General features: G+C 42.9%; 1 protein-coding gene across 9 annotated transcripts in view; it reads right to left on the reverse strand.

Moving 5' to 3' along the window:
- Positions 1–408: 408 nt before the first annotated feature.
- LOC106561549 (suppressor of tumorigenicity 7 protein homolog) overlaps positions 409–17993 on the reverse strand; it is a 70624-nt gene continuing 53039 nt past the window's right edge. For 8 of the 9 annotated variants that reach the window (XM_014125636.2, XM_014125635.2, XM_014125638.2 and 5 more), the window contains 5 exons: positions 17565–17667; positions 4866–5016; positions 4578–4670; positions 3026–3168; positions 409–747 (listed from right to left, as the gene is read on the reverse strand). In XM_014125636.2, coding sequence (XP_013981111.1) covers positions 652–747; positions 3026–3168; positions 4578–4670; positions 4866–5016; positions 17565–17667 — 586 coding nt within the window. In that variant the 3' untranslated portion in view covers positions 409–651. The remainder of the gene's footprint in view (positions 748–3025; positions 3169–4577; positions 4671–4865; positions 5017–17564; positions 17668–17993) is intronic. The other variant, XM_014125634.2, reaches the window with a different exon arrangement.

Here is a 17993-nt window from a genome sequence, read left to right on the forward strand (position 1 = left end):
CCTGACTAAGAAGCATCAGGGTTTGACGCCCCCTGTAGGCTATTGCACCAAGAACACCTTACAATCTCATTTTGTTCTTCCCTCACATTCCATTATATTTATTTGCTCTCTCAAGTACCAAAAAAAACATTTCTGAAATGTATTCAAATTTTTATATGTAAATACAAACTTTATGTAATTTAAAAGAAAGTTTAGTGTATAGTTTATGGAAACTGGTGGAAATTGATAGCAGACCTGACCATACACCCCTGTCCTCAACCAGCCAGTTACAAGACATGCTTTAGTCACCTGACCGCCATCTAAGTTCCATGGCCCACGGGAATATTTATTACAGTTGTGATATGCTTGACAATCAAAATGGTGTAGTAGAAGTTGCAGCAATACACAAAGTCCTTTATTTTATTTTAGTATTTTTTTTTCTCACTTTTTTAATGATGGCAATTGATCACCTTTTTTTGTACAACAAAAAAACGTTTTTTTTTTTTTTACATGACATTTGAAAACAAAATTGAACATATCAAATAAAGTCAAAACCGATTCAGAATGTTTCCCTTTTCTCTTCTCTTCCATCCTCTCTGTCCGTCTAATCCATGATCTTGGCACAAAGGGTGTGTCAGTCAGTCTGGTTCAGTCTAGTCCAGTCGGAGCCAGTCAGATGCGTGTGAGCTGGTGCCACAGACTGGATGGCAGGATGCTCTCCACTTTCTCCATGATGAAGTTCAGAGGAGCAAACAGGGTGCTAAGAAACTACATACAGAGACATGTTAGAACACACGCCAATTCCTAGTGGAACCATTGCAACCAGACTTATCCTGAACATGTCAAGGTACTGTATGTAGACAGGTGCACCATAACATTCCAGTTGAGAATGTACCCATCTTTACTGAAGCTCTGCACATTTCAAGGTAGCTACTGTGGGTTGTCGTTGGCCTCAAATGATAGCTAGAGGACCATGATAGGAGCACCATAGCATGCCAGTTTAGGGACTGTGCTCAATGGGGCAGAACCAGAACTTGTCTACCAGGTATGTTGACTACTGACTGTGCTCTAACCCCTAAGAGTGGTAGTGGACTCTCTGTCAGCTCCCCATTCATCTCTCCTTCATCCTTCTCCCCTCTGATGTTATTTTGCTCCCTCTCTTTCTGTTCACACCACCCTCGCTCTCATCCCTCTCTCTCCTCTCTGATGTGTTTTGGCAACATGCAGTGTGGGGGATAGGGGCTCCCTCAGAGGGATTGAGGGTGGAGGAGGTTTGGCTTTGTCTGATGGCAGATAAAAGGCTGTCAGGGAGAGGTGGAACAAGCACCTTGTTTACATGCTAAGAGGGAGAGAGGCCCTGTTCCAATGCTTTGAAGATGCACCTTTACTTCCTTCCGTCTTTCCTTGGGAGAACCCACTGATCTGACATGATTCGATAGGTAAAAGCCAAGTCATGTTTTCATCCATTCAATCATATTAGATCAGTGCTTACTTTAAGGAAGGGAGGAACAGTGCCTCTACCCTTGCATGTAAACCAGATGCTGATTAGTTTGTCTTTGAAGTACTGGAAGTGGATCAGAGTGTGTCTGACCATTCTGTCTCTCATTACATATACCAGAATGTTTCTATTGGCAAGAACATACTCACCTTCACCGTTAAGGCGAGGATGCAGGTTCCACCAACTAAATACAACCTAGCACTCTGCAAACCATGATCTGTTTTGTATCTCACATGATGTAATAGAGTCTGTTGCAGATATTCTTAATGGTTTCCATTCATATAAGGACCAGTACATATGTAACCTTTATTTAACTAGGCAAGTCAGTTAAGAACAAATTCTTATTTTCAATAACGGCCTAGGAACACTGGGTTAACTGCCTTGTTCAGGGGCAGAACGACAGATTTTTATCTTGTCAGCTCAGGGATTCGATCTAGCAACCTTTCGGTTACTGGCCAAACGCTCTAACCACTAGGCTACCTGCCGCCTCACATATCTAGACATGACCGCCTCGTTGACCATATAGCTAGTGAGATGAAACAGGCAGTACCGCCATCAGTGCATATTCAAACATTCTCATCAGAGGAGGCTGATGTTGAGTTTTCTTGTATACCAAATATGTCAGATATTGTTGTTGTGGAGGGAGGCCAGAAGGGGGTGCTAATTTGGAAGTAGGTTGCTTTGACACCTACATGAAGCATACCTTCGCTGCTAAGCCCCTTGTCACGCCTAAACAGCCTTGGTTATGAGTGGAAACAGGCTGACAGGACGTGGCCTTCAGATTGCAGGGCTACATAGGACAAAGGCAAAGCAGCTAGCGAGGTACTGCGCCGTTGTAGCGGTCATGGGCAGCCTAGCTTCATGGTGAAGGTGCTTTCTATGACCAGATATCCGTGACCTTTGATATGTTTGAATCATTCTCGACTGTAATGTGATTTGTGGATTCAAATAAAGTATGTAAAGTTTGTGTGTGTCATCAGCACCCAACTAAACCAGTGCAGGGTCAGAACAGAGCAGAGCAAGCCCCTGCAGAGGAGATGGTAGCTGCTGATAAGAGTCACACCAGGAGCAGAGAGATGAGCTCACACACATTCCAGGGGAGTGGCACCACAGACAGCACAGGCCTGCTGAGGAAGAACATCACGGCGAGGAGAATGCCCTCCACTGGTAGATAGGAGAGGGCCTGTGTAGGTTCTAGGGGTTGGATTCAACAGTTTGAAGCTGCTTCCTTTACGTATTTCCTTCCCTGCATCACCACTGATCTACAAGAACTTGCATTGATATAGGACCTTGCATCAACTTGTATGGAGCTTTCCTAGTCTCCTGTCATCCAGACTTCAGATAAAAGCAAATCTATGGTTGTTATAGTCAAAACAAAAATGGCCCAATGACAACCTCTGTACAGGACATTTCAGAAGAATGAAACAAACTGAATGGCCACCTTATGAAGAATCTGAATGCAAATAACCTTATTGGAGATGGGGACTTGGCTTACAAAGGGAACTGGTATGTGTGCGAGTGTGAAAGCGACCGGTGCAGGAGACTCACCGCTTTAGCGAAGACTCCCATGAGCTCGGGGAACTGGTGTGTTAGCAGAGCCAGCATGGCGGTGAAGGAGCAGAGACCAGCCGTGAAAAGGATGAAGAACGGCAGCTCCTTCTTAGGATACACCGACACCTCATGAAACACTGCTTCCCCATGAGATAGAGAGCATTAACACACTTACATACTTTATTCACACACACAGTATTATCTCATACCCCTGAACATTGACTCGGTACTGGTACCCTTGTGTCCAGTGCATTCGGAAAGTATTCAGACCCCCTTGACTTTTTCCACATTTTGTTACGTTACAGCCGTATTCTATAATAGATTCAATCTTTTTTTCCTTCTCATCAATCTACACACAATACCGCATAATGACAAAGCGAAAACAGGTTTAGACATTTTTGCAAAAGTATCAATAATTAAAAAAACAAAACAGAAATACCTTATTTACATAAGTATTCAGACCCTTTGCTATGAGACTCTAAATTGAGCTCAGGTGCATCCTGTTTCCATTGATCATCCTTGAGATGTTTCTACAACTTGATTGGAGTCCACCTGTGGTAAATTAAATTGATTGGACATGATTTGGAAAGGCACACACCTGTTTATATAAGGTCCCACAGTTGACAGTGCATGTCAGAGCAAAACCAAGCCATCAGGTTGAAGGAATTGTCCGTAGAGCTCTGAGACAGGATTGTGTCGAGGCACAGATCTGGGGAAGGTTACCAAAAAATGTCTGCAGCATTGAAGGCCCCCGAGAACACAGTGGCCTCCATGCTTCAGAGAGCTCAGGACCTCAGACTGGGGTGAAGGTTTACCTTCCAACAGGACAACGACCCCAAGCCCACAGCCAAGACAACACAGGAGTGGCTTCGGGACAAATCTCTGAATGTCCTTGACTGGCCCAGCCAGAGCCCAGACTTGAAGCCGATCTAACATCTCTGGAGAGACCTGAAAATAGCTGTGCAGCAACACTCCCCATCCAACCTGACAGAGCTTGAGAGGATCTGCAGAGAAGAATGGGAGAAACTCCCCAAATACAGGTGTGCCAAGCTTGTAGCGTCATACCCAACAAAACTCAAGGCTGTAATCAATGCCAAAGGTGCTTCAACAAAGTACTGAGTAAAGGGTCTGAATACTTATGTAAATGTGAGTTTTTTTTAATTTTAATAACTTTACAAACATTTCTAAAAACCAGTTTTTTCTTTGTCATTATGGGGTATTATGTGTAGATTAATGAGGAAAAAAATATATATATTTTAGCATAATGCTGTAATGTAACAAAACGTGGAAAAAGTGAAGGGTCTGAATACTTTCCGATGCATTGTTGCCAAGTGATCATTAATCATTTGTGTATTAATTCCTTGTGTTATTAATTCCTATTCAATTTGTTTCTCTCTGCATTGTTGGGAAGGTAAGCATTTCACTGATAGTCTACACCTGATTTTTACAAAGCATGTAACAAATAATATTTGATTTGTACACAGACACCTGAGAGAAATACAGAGAGTCAACACACTGCACACACAGATGAATCCAGAGCGTCTCTTACTTGGTAGCAGCTCTCTGTCTGCGGTCTCTGTGCAGATGGGGTATGGGTAGAAGAGGTGTCCTTTCTCCAGAGGGTAGGGGATCATTCTAAAAGCTGGGGACGAAAGAGGACACAGCAGTCAGAATAGGTTCAGTCAGGTACAAAGGTTTCATGTTCAGCTCAGAATTGTAGTGTACCATTAGAAAAAACTGAAAATGTGTGCATGTGTGTGTTACAGAGTAAAGGCAATGTGTAACACAATGAAGTTATGGCGTATGAGGTAAAGCGGATGATGTGTGTGTTACTCACTGCCCTCCCAGGTACAGTGGAGCAGGTTAAGGGCCCCCTCCACCCTCTTCCAGTGCTGCAGGTGAAAGAAGGCGTAGGCTATGGCCTCACTGTCCCCTCGCTTCAGAATGTGCTCTGGGGGCAGTATTAAACTTTTCATTTCTAACAGGTACTGTGGAAGAGAAGGAGAGAGTCGTAAGTAAGGACAATATAAAATGTACAACAGAAACATACTTTTTAATGCAACGTTATACCAGTTATTTTACAACCAGGAGAACGTCGATCAGCATTCAAGTAGCACCATTATAAGCGTTGTAGTAGTAGTAGTAGTAGTAGTAGTAGTAGTAGTTAGTGGTGCTGCAGTAGTAGTAGTAGATAGTGGTGCTGCAGTAGTAGTAGTGGTTAGTGGTGCTGCAGTAGTAGTTGTTAGTGGTGCTGCAGTAGTAGTTGTTAGTGGTGCTGCAGTAGTAGTAGTTAGTGGTGCTTCTGTAGTAGTAGTAGTAGTAGTTAGTGGTGCTGCAGTAGTAATAGTGGTTAGTGGTGCTGCAATAGTAATAGTGGTTAGTGGTGCTGCAGTAGTAGTAGTAGTAGTAATAGTGGTTAGTGGTGCTGCAGTAGTAGTAGTAGTAGTAGTAGTAGTAGTAGTAGTGGTGCTGCAGTAGTAATAGTGGTTGGTGGTGCTGCAGTAGTAGTGGTGCAGTAGTAGTAGTAGTAGTTAGTTAGTGGTGCTGCAGTAGTAGTAGTGGTGCTGCAGTAGTAGTAGTAGTAGTAGTAGTAGTATAGTAGTAGTAGTTAGTGGTGCTGCAGAAGTAGTTAGTGGTTAGTGGTGCTGCAGTAGTATTAGTAGTAGTAGTAGTAGTAGTAGTAGTAGTAGTAGTTAGTGGTGCTGCAGTAGTAGTTAGTGGTACTGCAGTAGTAGTAGTAGTAGTAGTAGTAGTAGTAGTGCTGTAGTGGTTAGTGGTGCTGCTGCAGTAGTAGTAGTAGTAGTAGTGGTTAGTGGTGCTGCACTAGTAGTAGTAGTAGTTAGTGGTGCTGTAGTAGAAGTAGTAGTGGTTAGTGGTGCTGCAGTAGTAATAGTAGTGGTTAGTGGTGCTGCAGTAGTAATAGTAGTGGTTAGTGGTGCTGCAGTAGTAATGGTAGTGGTTAGTGGTGCTGCAGTAGTAATAGTAGTGGTTAGTGGTGCTGCAGTAGTAATAGTAGTGGTTAGTGGTGCTGCAGTAGTAGTACTAGTAGTAATAGTTAGTGGTGCTGCAGTAGTAATAGTAGTGGTTAGTGGTACTGCAGTAATAAGAGTAGTAGTAGTAGTTAGTGGTGCTGCAGTAGTAGTAGTAGTAGTAGTAGTTAGTGGTGCTGCAGTAGTAATAGTAGTGGTTAGTGGTGCTGCAGTAGTAGTAGTAGTAGTAGTAGTAGTAGTAGTAGTAGTTAGTGGTGCTGCAGTAGTAGTAGTAGTAGTAGTAGTAGTGGTGGTTAGTGGTGCTGCAGTAGTAGTAGTAGTAGTAGTAGTAGTGGTTAGTGGTGCTGTAGTAGTAGTAGTAGTGGTTAGTGGTGCTGTAGTAGTAGTAGTAGTAGTAGTAGTAGTGCTGCAGTAGTAATAGTAGTGGTTAGTGGTGCTGCAGTAGTAATAGTAGCAGTAGTAGTAGTGGTGGTTAGTGGTGCTGCAGTAGTAGTAGTAGTAGTCGTAGTAGTAGTATTGGTGCTGCAGTAGTATTAGTGGTGCTTCAGTAGTGATACAGTAGTAGTAGTAGTAGTAGTAGTAGTAGTAGTAGTGGTTCTGCAGGGGTTAGAAGGATTACTTAATCCTATCCCAGGTATTCCTTAAAGAGGTGGGGTTTCAGGTGTCTCCGGGAAGGTGGTGATTAAAAGTAGTAGTAGTAGTAGTAGTAGTAGTAGTAGTAGTAGTAGTTAGTGGTACTGCAGTAGTAAGAGTAGTAGTAGTAGTTAGTGGTGCTGTAGTAGTAGTAGTAGTAGTAGTAGTAGTAGTTAGTGGTGCTGCAGTAGTAGTTAGTGGTACTGAAGTAGTAGTTAGTGGTGCTGCAGTAGTAGTAGTAGTAGTAGTTAGTGGTGCTGCAGTAGTAATAGTAGTGGTTAGTGGTGCTGCAGTAGTAATAGTAGTAGTAGTAGTTAGTGGTGCTGCAGAAGTAGTAGTAGTAGTAGTAGTAGTAGTAGTAGTAGTGGTTAGTGGTGCTGCAGTAGTAGTAGTAGTAATAGTAGTGGTTAGTGGTGCTGTAGTAGTAGTAGTAGTAGTAGTAGTAGTAGTAGTAGTGCTGCAGTAGTAATAGTAGTGGTTAGTGGTGCTGCAGTAGTAATAGTAGTGATTAGTGGTGCTGCAGTAGTAGTACTCGTAGTAATAGTTAGTGGTGCTGCAGAAGTAGTAGCGTCAGTAGTAGTAGTAGTAGGAGTAGTAGTGGTTAGTGGTGCTGCAGGGGTTAGAAGGATTACTTAATCCTATCCCAGGTATTCCTTAAAGAGGTGGGGTTTCAGGTGTCTCCGGGAAGGTGGTGATTAAAAGTAGTAGTAGTAGTAGTAGTAGTAGTTAGTGGTGCAGCAGCAGTAGTAGTAGTAGTAGTAGTAGTAGTGGTGCTGCAGTAGTATTAGTGGTTAGTGGTGCTGCAGTAGTGCTACAGTAGTAGTGGTTAGTGGTGCTGCAGTAGTAGTAGTAGTAGTAGTAGTGCTGCAGTAGTATTAGTGGTTAGTGGTGCTGCAGTAGTGCTACAGTAGTAGTGGTTAGTGGTGCTACAATAGTAGTAGTAGTAGTAGTAATAGTAGTGGTAGTAGTAGTGGTTAGTGGTGCTGCAGTAGTGCTACAGTAGTAGTGGTTAGTGGTGCTATAATAATAATAATAATAATAATAATAGTAGTAGTAGTTAGTGGTGCTGCAGTAGTGCTACAGTAGTAGTGGTTAGTGGTGCTACAATAGTAGTAGTAGTAATAGTAGTGGTAGTAGTAGTGGTTAGTGGTGCTGCAGTAGTGCTACAGTAGTAGTGGTTAGTGGTGCTATAATAATAATAATAATAATAATAATAATAATAATAATAATAATAATAATAATAATAGTAGTAGTAGTAGTTAGTGGTGCTGCAGTAGTGCTACAGTAGTAGTGGTTAGTGGTGCTGCAGTAGTAGTAGTAGTAGTAGTAGTAGTAGTAGTAGTAGTGCTGCAGTAGTATTAGTGGTTAGTGGTGCTGCAGTAGTGCTACAGTAGTAGTGCTTAGTGGTGCTACAGTAGTAGTAGTAGTAGTAGTAGTAGTAGTAGTAGTAGTAGTAGTAGTAGTAGTAGTTAGTGGTGCTACAGTAGTGCTACAGTAGTAGTGGTTAGTGGTGCTATAATAATAATAATAATAATAATAATAATAATAATAATAATAATAATAATAATAATAGTAGTAGTAGTAGTAGTAGTGGTGCTGCAGTAGTAGTAGTAGTATTAGTAGTGGTTAGTGGTGCTGCAGTAATGTTACAGTAGTAGTAGTAGTAGTAGTGGTTAGTGGTGCTGCAGTAGTGCTACAGTAGTAGTAGTAGTAGTAGTAGTAGTAGTGCTGCAGAAGTATTAGTGGTTAGTGGTGCTGCAGTAGTGCTACAGTAGTAGTGCTTAGTGGTGCTACAGTAGTAGTAGTAGTAGTAGTAGTAGTAGTAGTAGTAGTTAGTGGTGCTACAGTAGTGCTACAGTAGTAGTGGTTAGTGGTGCTACAATAGTAGTAGTGGTAGTAGTAGTGGTTAGTGGTGCTGCAGTAGTAGTAGTTAGTGGTGCTACAGTATTAGTAGTTAGTGGTGCTACAGTAGTAGTAGTAGTAGTAGTAGTAGTAGTAGTAGTAGTAGTAGTAGTAGTAGTAGTAGTAGTTAGTGGTGCTGCAGTAATGTTACAGTAGTATTAGTAGTAGTAGTAATAGTAGTGGTTAGTGGTGCTGCAGTAGTGCTACAGTAATAGTAGTAGTGGTAGTAGTAGTAGTAGTAGTAGTAGTAGTGCTGCAGTAGTAGTAGTAGTAGTAATTCTGCAGTAGTATTAGTGGTTAGTGGTGCTGCAGTAGTGCTACAGTAGTAGTGGTTAGTGGTGCTACAATAGTAGTAGTGGTAGTGGTTAGTGGTGCTGCAGTAGTAGTAGTAGTAGTAGTAGTAGTAGTAGTGGTAGTGGTGCTGCAGTAGTAGTAGTAGTAGTAGTGGTAGTAGTAGTGGTGCTGCAGTAATGTTACAGTAGTAGTGGTTAGTGGTGCTGCAGTAGTGCTACAGTAGTAGTGGTTAGTGGTGCTACAATAGTAGTAGTGGTAGTGGTTAGTGGTGCTGCAGTAGTAGTAGTAGTACTAGTAGTAGTAGTAGTAGTAGTAGTGGTAGTGGTGCTGCAGTAGTAGTAGTAGTAGTAGTAGTGGTAGTAGTAGTGGTGCTGCAGTAATGTTACAGTAGTAGTGGTTAGTGGTGCTGCAGTAGTGCTACAGTAGTAGTGGTTAGTGGTGCTACAATAGTAGTAGTAGTAGTAGTAGTAGTAGTAGTAGTAGTAGTAGTAGTAGTAGTAGTAAGTGGTGCTACAGTGGTAGTAGTAGTAGTAGTAGTAGTAGTAGTAGTTAGTGGTGCTGCAGTAGTGCTACAGTAGTAGTGGTTAGTGGTGCTGTAGTAGTAGTCAAAGTGGTGGTTAGTGGTGCTGCAGTAGTAGTAGTAGTAGTAGTAGTAGTAGTAGTAGTAGTAGTAGTAGTAGTAGTAGTGGTTAGTGGTGCTGCAGTAGTGCTACAGTAGTAGTAGTAGTAGTAGTAGTAGTAGTAGTAGTAGTAGTGGTTAGTGGTGCTGCAGTAGTAGAAGTAGCTAGTGGTTCTGTAGTCAGTGGTGTAAAGTACTTAAGTAGTACTTTCAAGTATTTTTACTTAAGTAATTTTGGGGGGAATCTGTACTTAAATATTTATATTTTTGACAACTTTTACTTCACTACATTCCGAAAGAAAATGATGTACTTTTTACTCCATACATTTTCCCTGACACCCGGAAGTACTCGTTACATTATTAATGCTTAGCAGGACAGGAAAATGGTCTAATTCACACATTTATCAAGATAAAATCTCTGGTCATCCTACTGCCTCTGATCTGGCGGACTCACTAAACACATGCTCCATTTCTAAATGACATCTGAGAGTTGGAGTGTGCCCCTGGCTATCCGCATTTACATTTTATGGTTCCGTCTGGTTTGCTTAATATACGGAATTATAAGTGACTTATACTTTTACTTTTGATACTTAAGTATATTTAAAACCAAAGGCTTTTAGACTTTTACTCAAGTAGGATTTTACTGGGTGACTAACTTTTACTTGAGAAATGTTCTATTAAGGTATCTTTACTTTTACTCATTGGGTACTTTTTCCACCACTGGCTGCAGTAGTAGTTGTTAGTGGTTCTACAGTAGTAGTAGTAGTAGTAGTAGTAGTAGCAGTGCTGCAGTAGTAGCAGCAGTGCTACAGTAGTATTTGTAGTAGAGGTCGACCGATTATGATTTTTCAACGCCGATACCGATAATTGGAGGACCAAAAAAAGCCGATACCGATTAAAATCGCCCGATATATATATATTTTTAAAAAATCGTCGTGAGGGAGCATGTTCCACCATTGGGGTGCCAGAGCACATTGCCCTACCCTATGCTTTGACCTCTTTCTCCCCAGATGAAATCTTGCGACTTGTGACGGCCGGCCGCCCAACAACCTGCCCGCTTGACCCTATCCTCTCCTCTCTCCTCCAGACCATTTCCGGAGACCTTGTCCCTTACCTCACCTCGCTCACCAACTCATCCTTGACCGCTGGCTACGTCCCTTCCATCTTCAAGAGAGCGAGAGTTGCACCCCTTCTCAAAAAACCTACACTCGATCCCTCCGATGTCAACAACTACAGACCAGTATCCCTTCTTTCTTTTCTCTCCAAAACTCTTGAACGTGCCGTCCTTGGCCAGCTCTCTTGCTATCTCTCTCAGAATGACCTTCTTGATCCAAGTCAGTCAGGTTTCAAGACTGGTCATTCAACTGAGACTGCTCTTCTCTGTGTCAAGGAGGCTCTTCGCACTGCTAAAGCTAACGCTCTCATCCTTCTAGACCTATCTGCTGCCTTTGATACTGTGAACCATCAGATCCTCCTCTCCACCCTCTCCGAGTTGGGCATCTCCGGCGCGGCTCACTCTTGGATTGCGTCCTACCTGACAGATTGCTCCTACCAGGTGGCGTGGCGAGAATCTGTCTCCGCACCACGTGCTCTCACCACTGGTGTCCCCCAGGGCTCAGTTCTAGGCCCTCTCCTATTCTCGCTATACACCAAGTCACTTGGCTCGGTCATATCCTCACATGGTCTGTCCTATCATTGCTATGCAGACGACACACAATTAATCTTCTCCTTTCCCCCTTCTGATAACCAGGTGGCGAATCGCATCTCTGCATGTCTGGCAGACATATCAGTGTGGATGACGGATCACCACCTCAAGCTGAACCTCAGCAAGACGGAGCTGCTCTTCCTCCCGGGGAAGGACTGCCCGTTCCATGATCTCGCCATCACGGTTGACAACTCCATTGTGTCCTCCTCCCAGAGTGCTAAGAGCCTTGGCGTGACCCTGGACAACACCCTGTCGTTCTCCGCTAACACCAAGGCGGTGACCCGATCCTGTAGGTTCATGCTCTACAACATTCGCAGAGTACGACCCTGCCTCACACAGGAAGCGGCGCAGGTCCTAATCCAGGCACTTGTCATCTCCCGTCTGGATTACTGCAACTCGCTGTTGGCGGGGCTCCCTGCATGTGCCATCAAACCCCTACAACTCATCCAGAACGCCACAGCCTGTCTGGTGTTCAACCTTCCCAAGTTCTCTCACGTCACCCTGCTCCTCCGCACACTCCACTGGCTTCCAGTTGAAGCTTGCATCTGCTACAAGACCATGGTGCTTGCCTACGGAGCTGTGAGGGGAACGGCACCTCCGTACCTTCAGGCTCTGATCAGTCCCAACACCCAAAGAAGGGCACTGCGTTCATCCACCTCTGGCCTGCTCGCCTCCCTACCTCTGCGGAAGCACAGTTCCCGCTCAGCCCAGTCAAAACTGTTCGCTGCTCTGGCAATCACCACCTTCCGTAGACACCTGAAACCCCACCTCTTTAAGGAATACCTGGGATAGCATAAAGTAATCCTTCTAACCCCCCCCCCCCCAAAAAAAAAATATGTATGTAGTATTGTAAAGTGGTTGTTCCACTGGATATCATAAAGGTGAATGCACCAATTTGTAAGTCGCTCTGGATAAGAGCGTCTGCTAAATGACGTAAATGTAAATGTAAGAAGTTTTAGGTTGTAGTTATTATAGGAATTATAGGACTATTTATCTCTATACCATTTGTATTTCATATACATTTGACTATTGGATGTTCTTATAGGCACTATAGTATTGCCAGCTTAATCTCGGGAGTTGATAGGCTTGAAGTCATAAACAGCGCAATGCTTGAAGCACAGCGAAGAGCTGCTGGCAAACGCAGGAAAGTGCTGTTTGAATGAATGCTTACGAGCCTGCTGCTGCCAACCACCACTCAGTCAGACTGCTCTATCAAATCATAGACTTAATTATAATATAATAACACACAGAAATACGAGCCTTAGGTCATTAATATGGTAAAATCCGGAAACTATAATTTTGAAAACAAAACGTTTATTCTTTCAGTGAAATACGGAACCGTTCCGTATTTTATTGAATGGGCAGCAACGCTAAGTCTAAATATTGCTGTTACATTGCACAACCTTCAATGTTATGGTCATAATTATGTAAAATTCTGGCAAATTAATTACGGTCTTTGTTAGGAAGAAATGGTCTTCACACAGTTCGCAACGAGCCAGGCGTCCCAAACTGCTGCATATACCCTGACTCTGCTTGCACAGAACGCAAGAGAAGTGACAGAATTTCCCTAATTAAAATAAATTAATTAGGCAGGCAATCTCAACTAAATATGCAGGTTTACATTTTTTTACTTGTGTATTGATTTTAAGAAAGGAATTGATGTTTATGGTTAGGTACACATTGGTGCAACGACAGTGCTTTTTTCGCGAATGCGCTTGTTAAACCATCACCCGTTTGGCTAAGTAGGCTGTGACTCGATGATAAATTAACAGGCAACACATTGATTATATGCAACGCAGGACAAGCTAGATAAACTAGTAATATCATCAACCATGTGTAGTTGACTAGTGATTATGTTAAGATAGTTTTTTATAATATAAGTTTAACGCTATCTAGCAACTTACCTTGGCTCCTTGCTGCACTCGCATAACAGGTGGTCAGCCTGCCACGCAGTCTCCTCGTGGAGTGCAATGTAATCGGCCATAATCGGCGTCCAAAAATGCAGATAACTGATTATGAAAATTTGAAATCGGCCTAATTAAATCGGTCGACCTCTAATTTGTAGTAGTAGTAACAGTAGGAGTGCAACAGTAGTAGTAGTTAGTGGTTTTCCTGGGAGACTCACTTTTACTTGAGTCATTTTCTATTAAGGCATCTTTACTTTTACTGAAGTATGACAATTGGGTACTTTTTCCACCACTGGCTGTAGTAGTAGTTGTTAGTGGTGCTACAGTAGTAGTACGAGTAAACTCAGCAAAAAAATAAATGTCTCTTTTTCAGGACCCTGTCTTTCAAAGATAAAAATACAAAAAAATTAAAAACACTAAAGGGTTTAAATACAGTTTCCCATGCTTGTTCAATGAGCCATAAAAAATGTATGAACATGCACCTGTGGAACGGTCATTAAGACACTAACAGCTTACAGACAGTAGGCAATTAAGGTCACAGTTATGAAAACTTAGGACACTAAAGAGGCCTTTCTACTGACTCAGAACAACACCAAAAGAAAGATGCCCAAAATCCCTGCTCATCTGCGTGAACATGTCTTAGGCATGCTGCAAGGAGGCATGAGGACGGCAGATGTGACCAGGGCAATAAATTGCAATGTCTGTACTGTGAGATGTCTAAGACAGCGCTACAGGGAGACAGGATGGACAGATGATCGTCCTCACAGTGGCAGACCACCACAACACCCGCACAGGATCGGTACATCACACCTGCGGGACAGGTACAGGATGGCAACAACAACTGCCCGAGTTACACCAGGAACGCACAATCCCTCCATCAGTGCTCAGACTGTCTGCAATAGGCTGAGAGAGGCTGGACTGAGGGCTTGTAGGCCTGTTGTAAGGCAAGTCCTCACCAGACAACAACGACAGGACTGGCAAAAAGTGCTCTTCACTGACGAGTTGCGGTTTTGTCTCACCAGGGGTGATAGTCGGATTCGCGTTTATCGTCGAAGGAATGAGCGTTACACCGAGGCCTGTACTCTGGAGCGGGATCGATTTGCCGGTGGAGGGTCCGTCATGGTCTGGGGCGTTGTGTCACAGCATCATCGGACTGAGCTTGTTGTCATTGCAGGCAATCTCAACGCTGTGCGTTACAGGGAAGACATCCTCCTCCCTCATGTGGTACCCTTCCTGCAGGCTCATCCTGACATGACCCTCCAGCATGACAATGCCACCAGCCATACTGCCCGTTCTGTGCGTGATTCCCTGCAAGACGGGAATGTCAGTGTTCTGCCATGGCCAGCGAAGAGCCCAGATCTCAATCCCATTGAGCACGTCTGGGACCTGTTGGATTGGAGGGTGAGGGCTAGGGCTAGGGCCATTCCCCCCAGAAATGTCCGGGAACATGCAGGTGCCTTGGTGGAGGTGTGGGGTAACAACTCACAGCAAGAACTGGCAAATCTGGTGCAGTCCATGAGGAGGAGATGCACTACAGTACTTAATGCAGCTGGTGGCCACACCAGATACTGACTGTTACTTTTGATTTAGACCCCCCCCCACCCCCCCCCTTTTGTTCAGGGACACATTATTCCATTTCTGTTAGTCACATGTCTGTGGAACTTGTTCAGTTTATGTCTCAGTTGTTGAATCTTGTTATGTTCATACAAATATTTACACGTTAAGTTTGATGAAAATAAACACAGTTGACAGTGAGAGGACGTTTCTTTTTTTTGCTGAGTTTACATGGTCTGCGGTTGTGAGGCTGGTTGGACGCTCTGCCAAATTCTCTAAAAAGCCGTATCGGCTTATGGTAGAGACATTAACATTCAATTGTCTGGTAACAGCTCTGGTGGACATTCCTGCAGTCATCATGCCAATTGCACACTCCCTCAAAATTTGAGACATCTGTGGCATTGTGTCGTACGACAAAACTGTACATTTTAGAATGGCCTTTTATTGTGCCCAGCACAAGGTGCTGTTTAATCAGCTTCTTGATATGCTGCCACACCTGTCAGGTGGGTGGTTTATCTTATATCTGAGTTTAGTAAGTGGTAGTAGTGGTAGTAATAGTAAGTTGTGCTACAATAGTAGTAGTAGTAGTGCTACAGTAGTAGTAGTAGTAGTAGTAGTAGTAGTAGTAGTAGTAGTGCTACAGTAGTAGTAGTTGTAGTAATAATTAGTGGTGCTACAGTAGTATTGGTAGTGCTACAGTAGTAGTAGCACTACAGTAGTAGTATTTGTAGTAGTTGTAGTAATAGTAGGAGTGCTACAGTAGTAGTATTAGTTAGTGGTTTTACAGTAGATGTAGCAGTGGTGCTACAGTAGTAGTAGTAGTAGTAGTAGCTACAGTAATAGTAGTACTTTGTAGTTTGTGGTGCTACAGTAATAGTGGTGCTATGGAAGTAGTAGTAGTTATGGGTTCTGTAGTAGTGGTAGTAACGGGTTCTACTATAGTAGTAGTTGTAACGGGTTCTACTATAGTAGTAGTAGTAGTACTCGTAGTAGTAGTAGTAACAGGTTCTACAGTAGTAGTCGTTGTCGTAGTAGTGCTACAGTAGTAGTAGTAGTAGTAGTAGTAGCAGTAGTAGTAACGGGTTCTACCGTAGGAGTCACTGTCATAGTAGTGCTACAGTAGTAGTAGTAGTAGTAGTAGCAGTAGTAGTAACGGGTTCTACCGTAGGAGTCACTGTCGTAGTAGTGCTACAGTAGTAGTAGTAACGGGTTCTACCGTAGGAGTCGCTGTCGTAGTAGTGCTACAGTAGTAGTAGTAGTAAAGGGTTCTACAGTAGGAGTCGTCGTCGTGGTGCTACAGTAGTAGTACAGTTGAAGTCGGAAGTTTACATACACTTGGAGTCATTAAAACTCGTTTTTCAACCACTCCACAAATTTCTTGTTAACAAACTATAGTTCTGGCAATTCGGTTAGGACATCTACTTTGTGCATGACAAGTCATTTTTCCAACAATTGTTTACAGACAGATTATTTCTCTTATAATTCACTGTATCACAATTCCAGTGGGTCAGAAGTTTACATACACTAAGTTGACTGTGCCTTTAAACAACTGAAATTGCAACCAATCACGACCAGTTGTGATACAGCCAACCTAAATAAGAAATACATTTGATTGATAGAATTCTCCCCCTACCCTCCTTCTAGGCAAGTCTATTGTCCAGCTACCTGCTAATAGCCATAATGGTGCTGTACAACGTGACTGTGTGTGTTTGAAGGAGTATTTTCCAGTAAGCAACAAGTTGTTTACATTCATTAGACAACTTTGTTCCAATATTTCTGTAATTCAGTGATATTTATTCCCATAGTAATTCGTTATGGATCCATAACTAAATAAACAAACATCGGCATTTTGAAAGAGTATTTTTATCATTATTTTATTAACAAAAGCATAAAGATGCCATTATTAGTTACATTGTTTTAGTTTGAACGTGCAGACTGGCACTAAGAACAGCGAGAACATTTCCCTAGTCAGCGCCAGTATTAGTGCAATGCCCCTTAAAGTGTTGCTCTGTGCTACCCAGTGTGGCAGGGTGGGGGTTCACCCCCCTCCCTCCTCTTCCCCATGGGCTAGGTCGCTCTTCTGTGCACGGCTCTGCGGCCCATCCCGTGCCCCCTGCCCTCGTGCCTTAAACCTTGCACACTTTCAGTGGATTCAGCTGGAGAACTGCAAGGCAATCCCATTGTGCGCCACTCAGGAGCCATGAACAATATGACCAATATATATTGTCCTGCTAATAACAGGGTTAATAATATATCTGTGAGAATATCTAACGGGCTTTTATATCATTCTACATTAATAATAATCGCTTTGTTTAAAAATATCTATATTTTGGAGATGATTGCGTTTTCAAATAACGTAAAATGAGCAAGAAAAAATCCATTCTTGAACATGGTGTGAGACATTGCTACTAATTTGTAAATAAAGCCAATTTGTTTTTTAAAATGATTTATTTCTGTTTTTAGAGGGAGAGAAACCTCATGGGTCTCCCAGTCGAGGCCACGGGCATTGAACCAGCATCTGTAGTGGTGTCTTAGACCGTTGCACCACTCAGGCGCTGTACAACATGACCGCTCAGGAGTGGCCTACACTATTACAGTAAGAGCTAAATAATCCTAACAAAATAAAATAATAACAACCTTAGTGTAACAACAGTTTTAGTAAGTAATACTGAAGTCCTGCACAATTATCAGTTTCTATTTAGGTTTATGTCGCCCATTCATTGTCAGAGACACAGTAGGACCCAAAAGTATAATCAGTGCTCTAACTCCCCCTTGTGGTGGTCTGGAGAAATGAAGTGGTGACGCAGGGTACCGTACTAAACCACACATTACCTCTAAGTCCCGCAGCATAATCACAAAACTTTTAGTGGAGCAACCACTGTAGTAATGCTACTAGCAGTGTTCAGTATGTAGCTCCATTGTTGTGTCTTACTTTGGGGACGTGTGGGTTGAACTCCACAGCTCTGTGTATGGCTTCTACAGCATTCATCTCTGCTGTACTCAACCCTCGCCTCGACGCTGCCTCTGGAGAGAACCTGCATGGGGAACACAGGACACCAGTGTGTGTGTGTAAGAATGTGGGTCATTGAGTGTATGTGAAAGTGTAGTGTGTGTGTGTGTGTGTGTGTGTGTGTGTGTGTGTACCTGCAGTCATAGGGGCTACTATGCTAAGATAAATGGAATCCTCTCAGTCTTATACACAGAACTAGATGTCCTCTAGGTGTTTTAAAATGCCCTAACCCATTTCAAAACGGAATCACTCAATATCATTCTCTCTGTCACACAAATAGCCCCAGGCTAACTTTTAAATACTACTTCAGGTATGTGAATCACTTGGTGCCATTGTAACAGTAGTAAAAGG

The sequence above is a fragment of the Salmo salar genome, chromosome ssa10 (genome assembly GCF_905237065.1).
Source record: "Salmo salar chromosome ssa10, Ssal_v3.1, whole genome shotgun sequence".
NCBI classification, from domain to species: domain Eukaryota; kingdom Metazoa; phylum Chordata; class Actinopteri; order Salmoniformes; family Salmonidae; genus Salmo; species Salmo salar.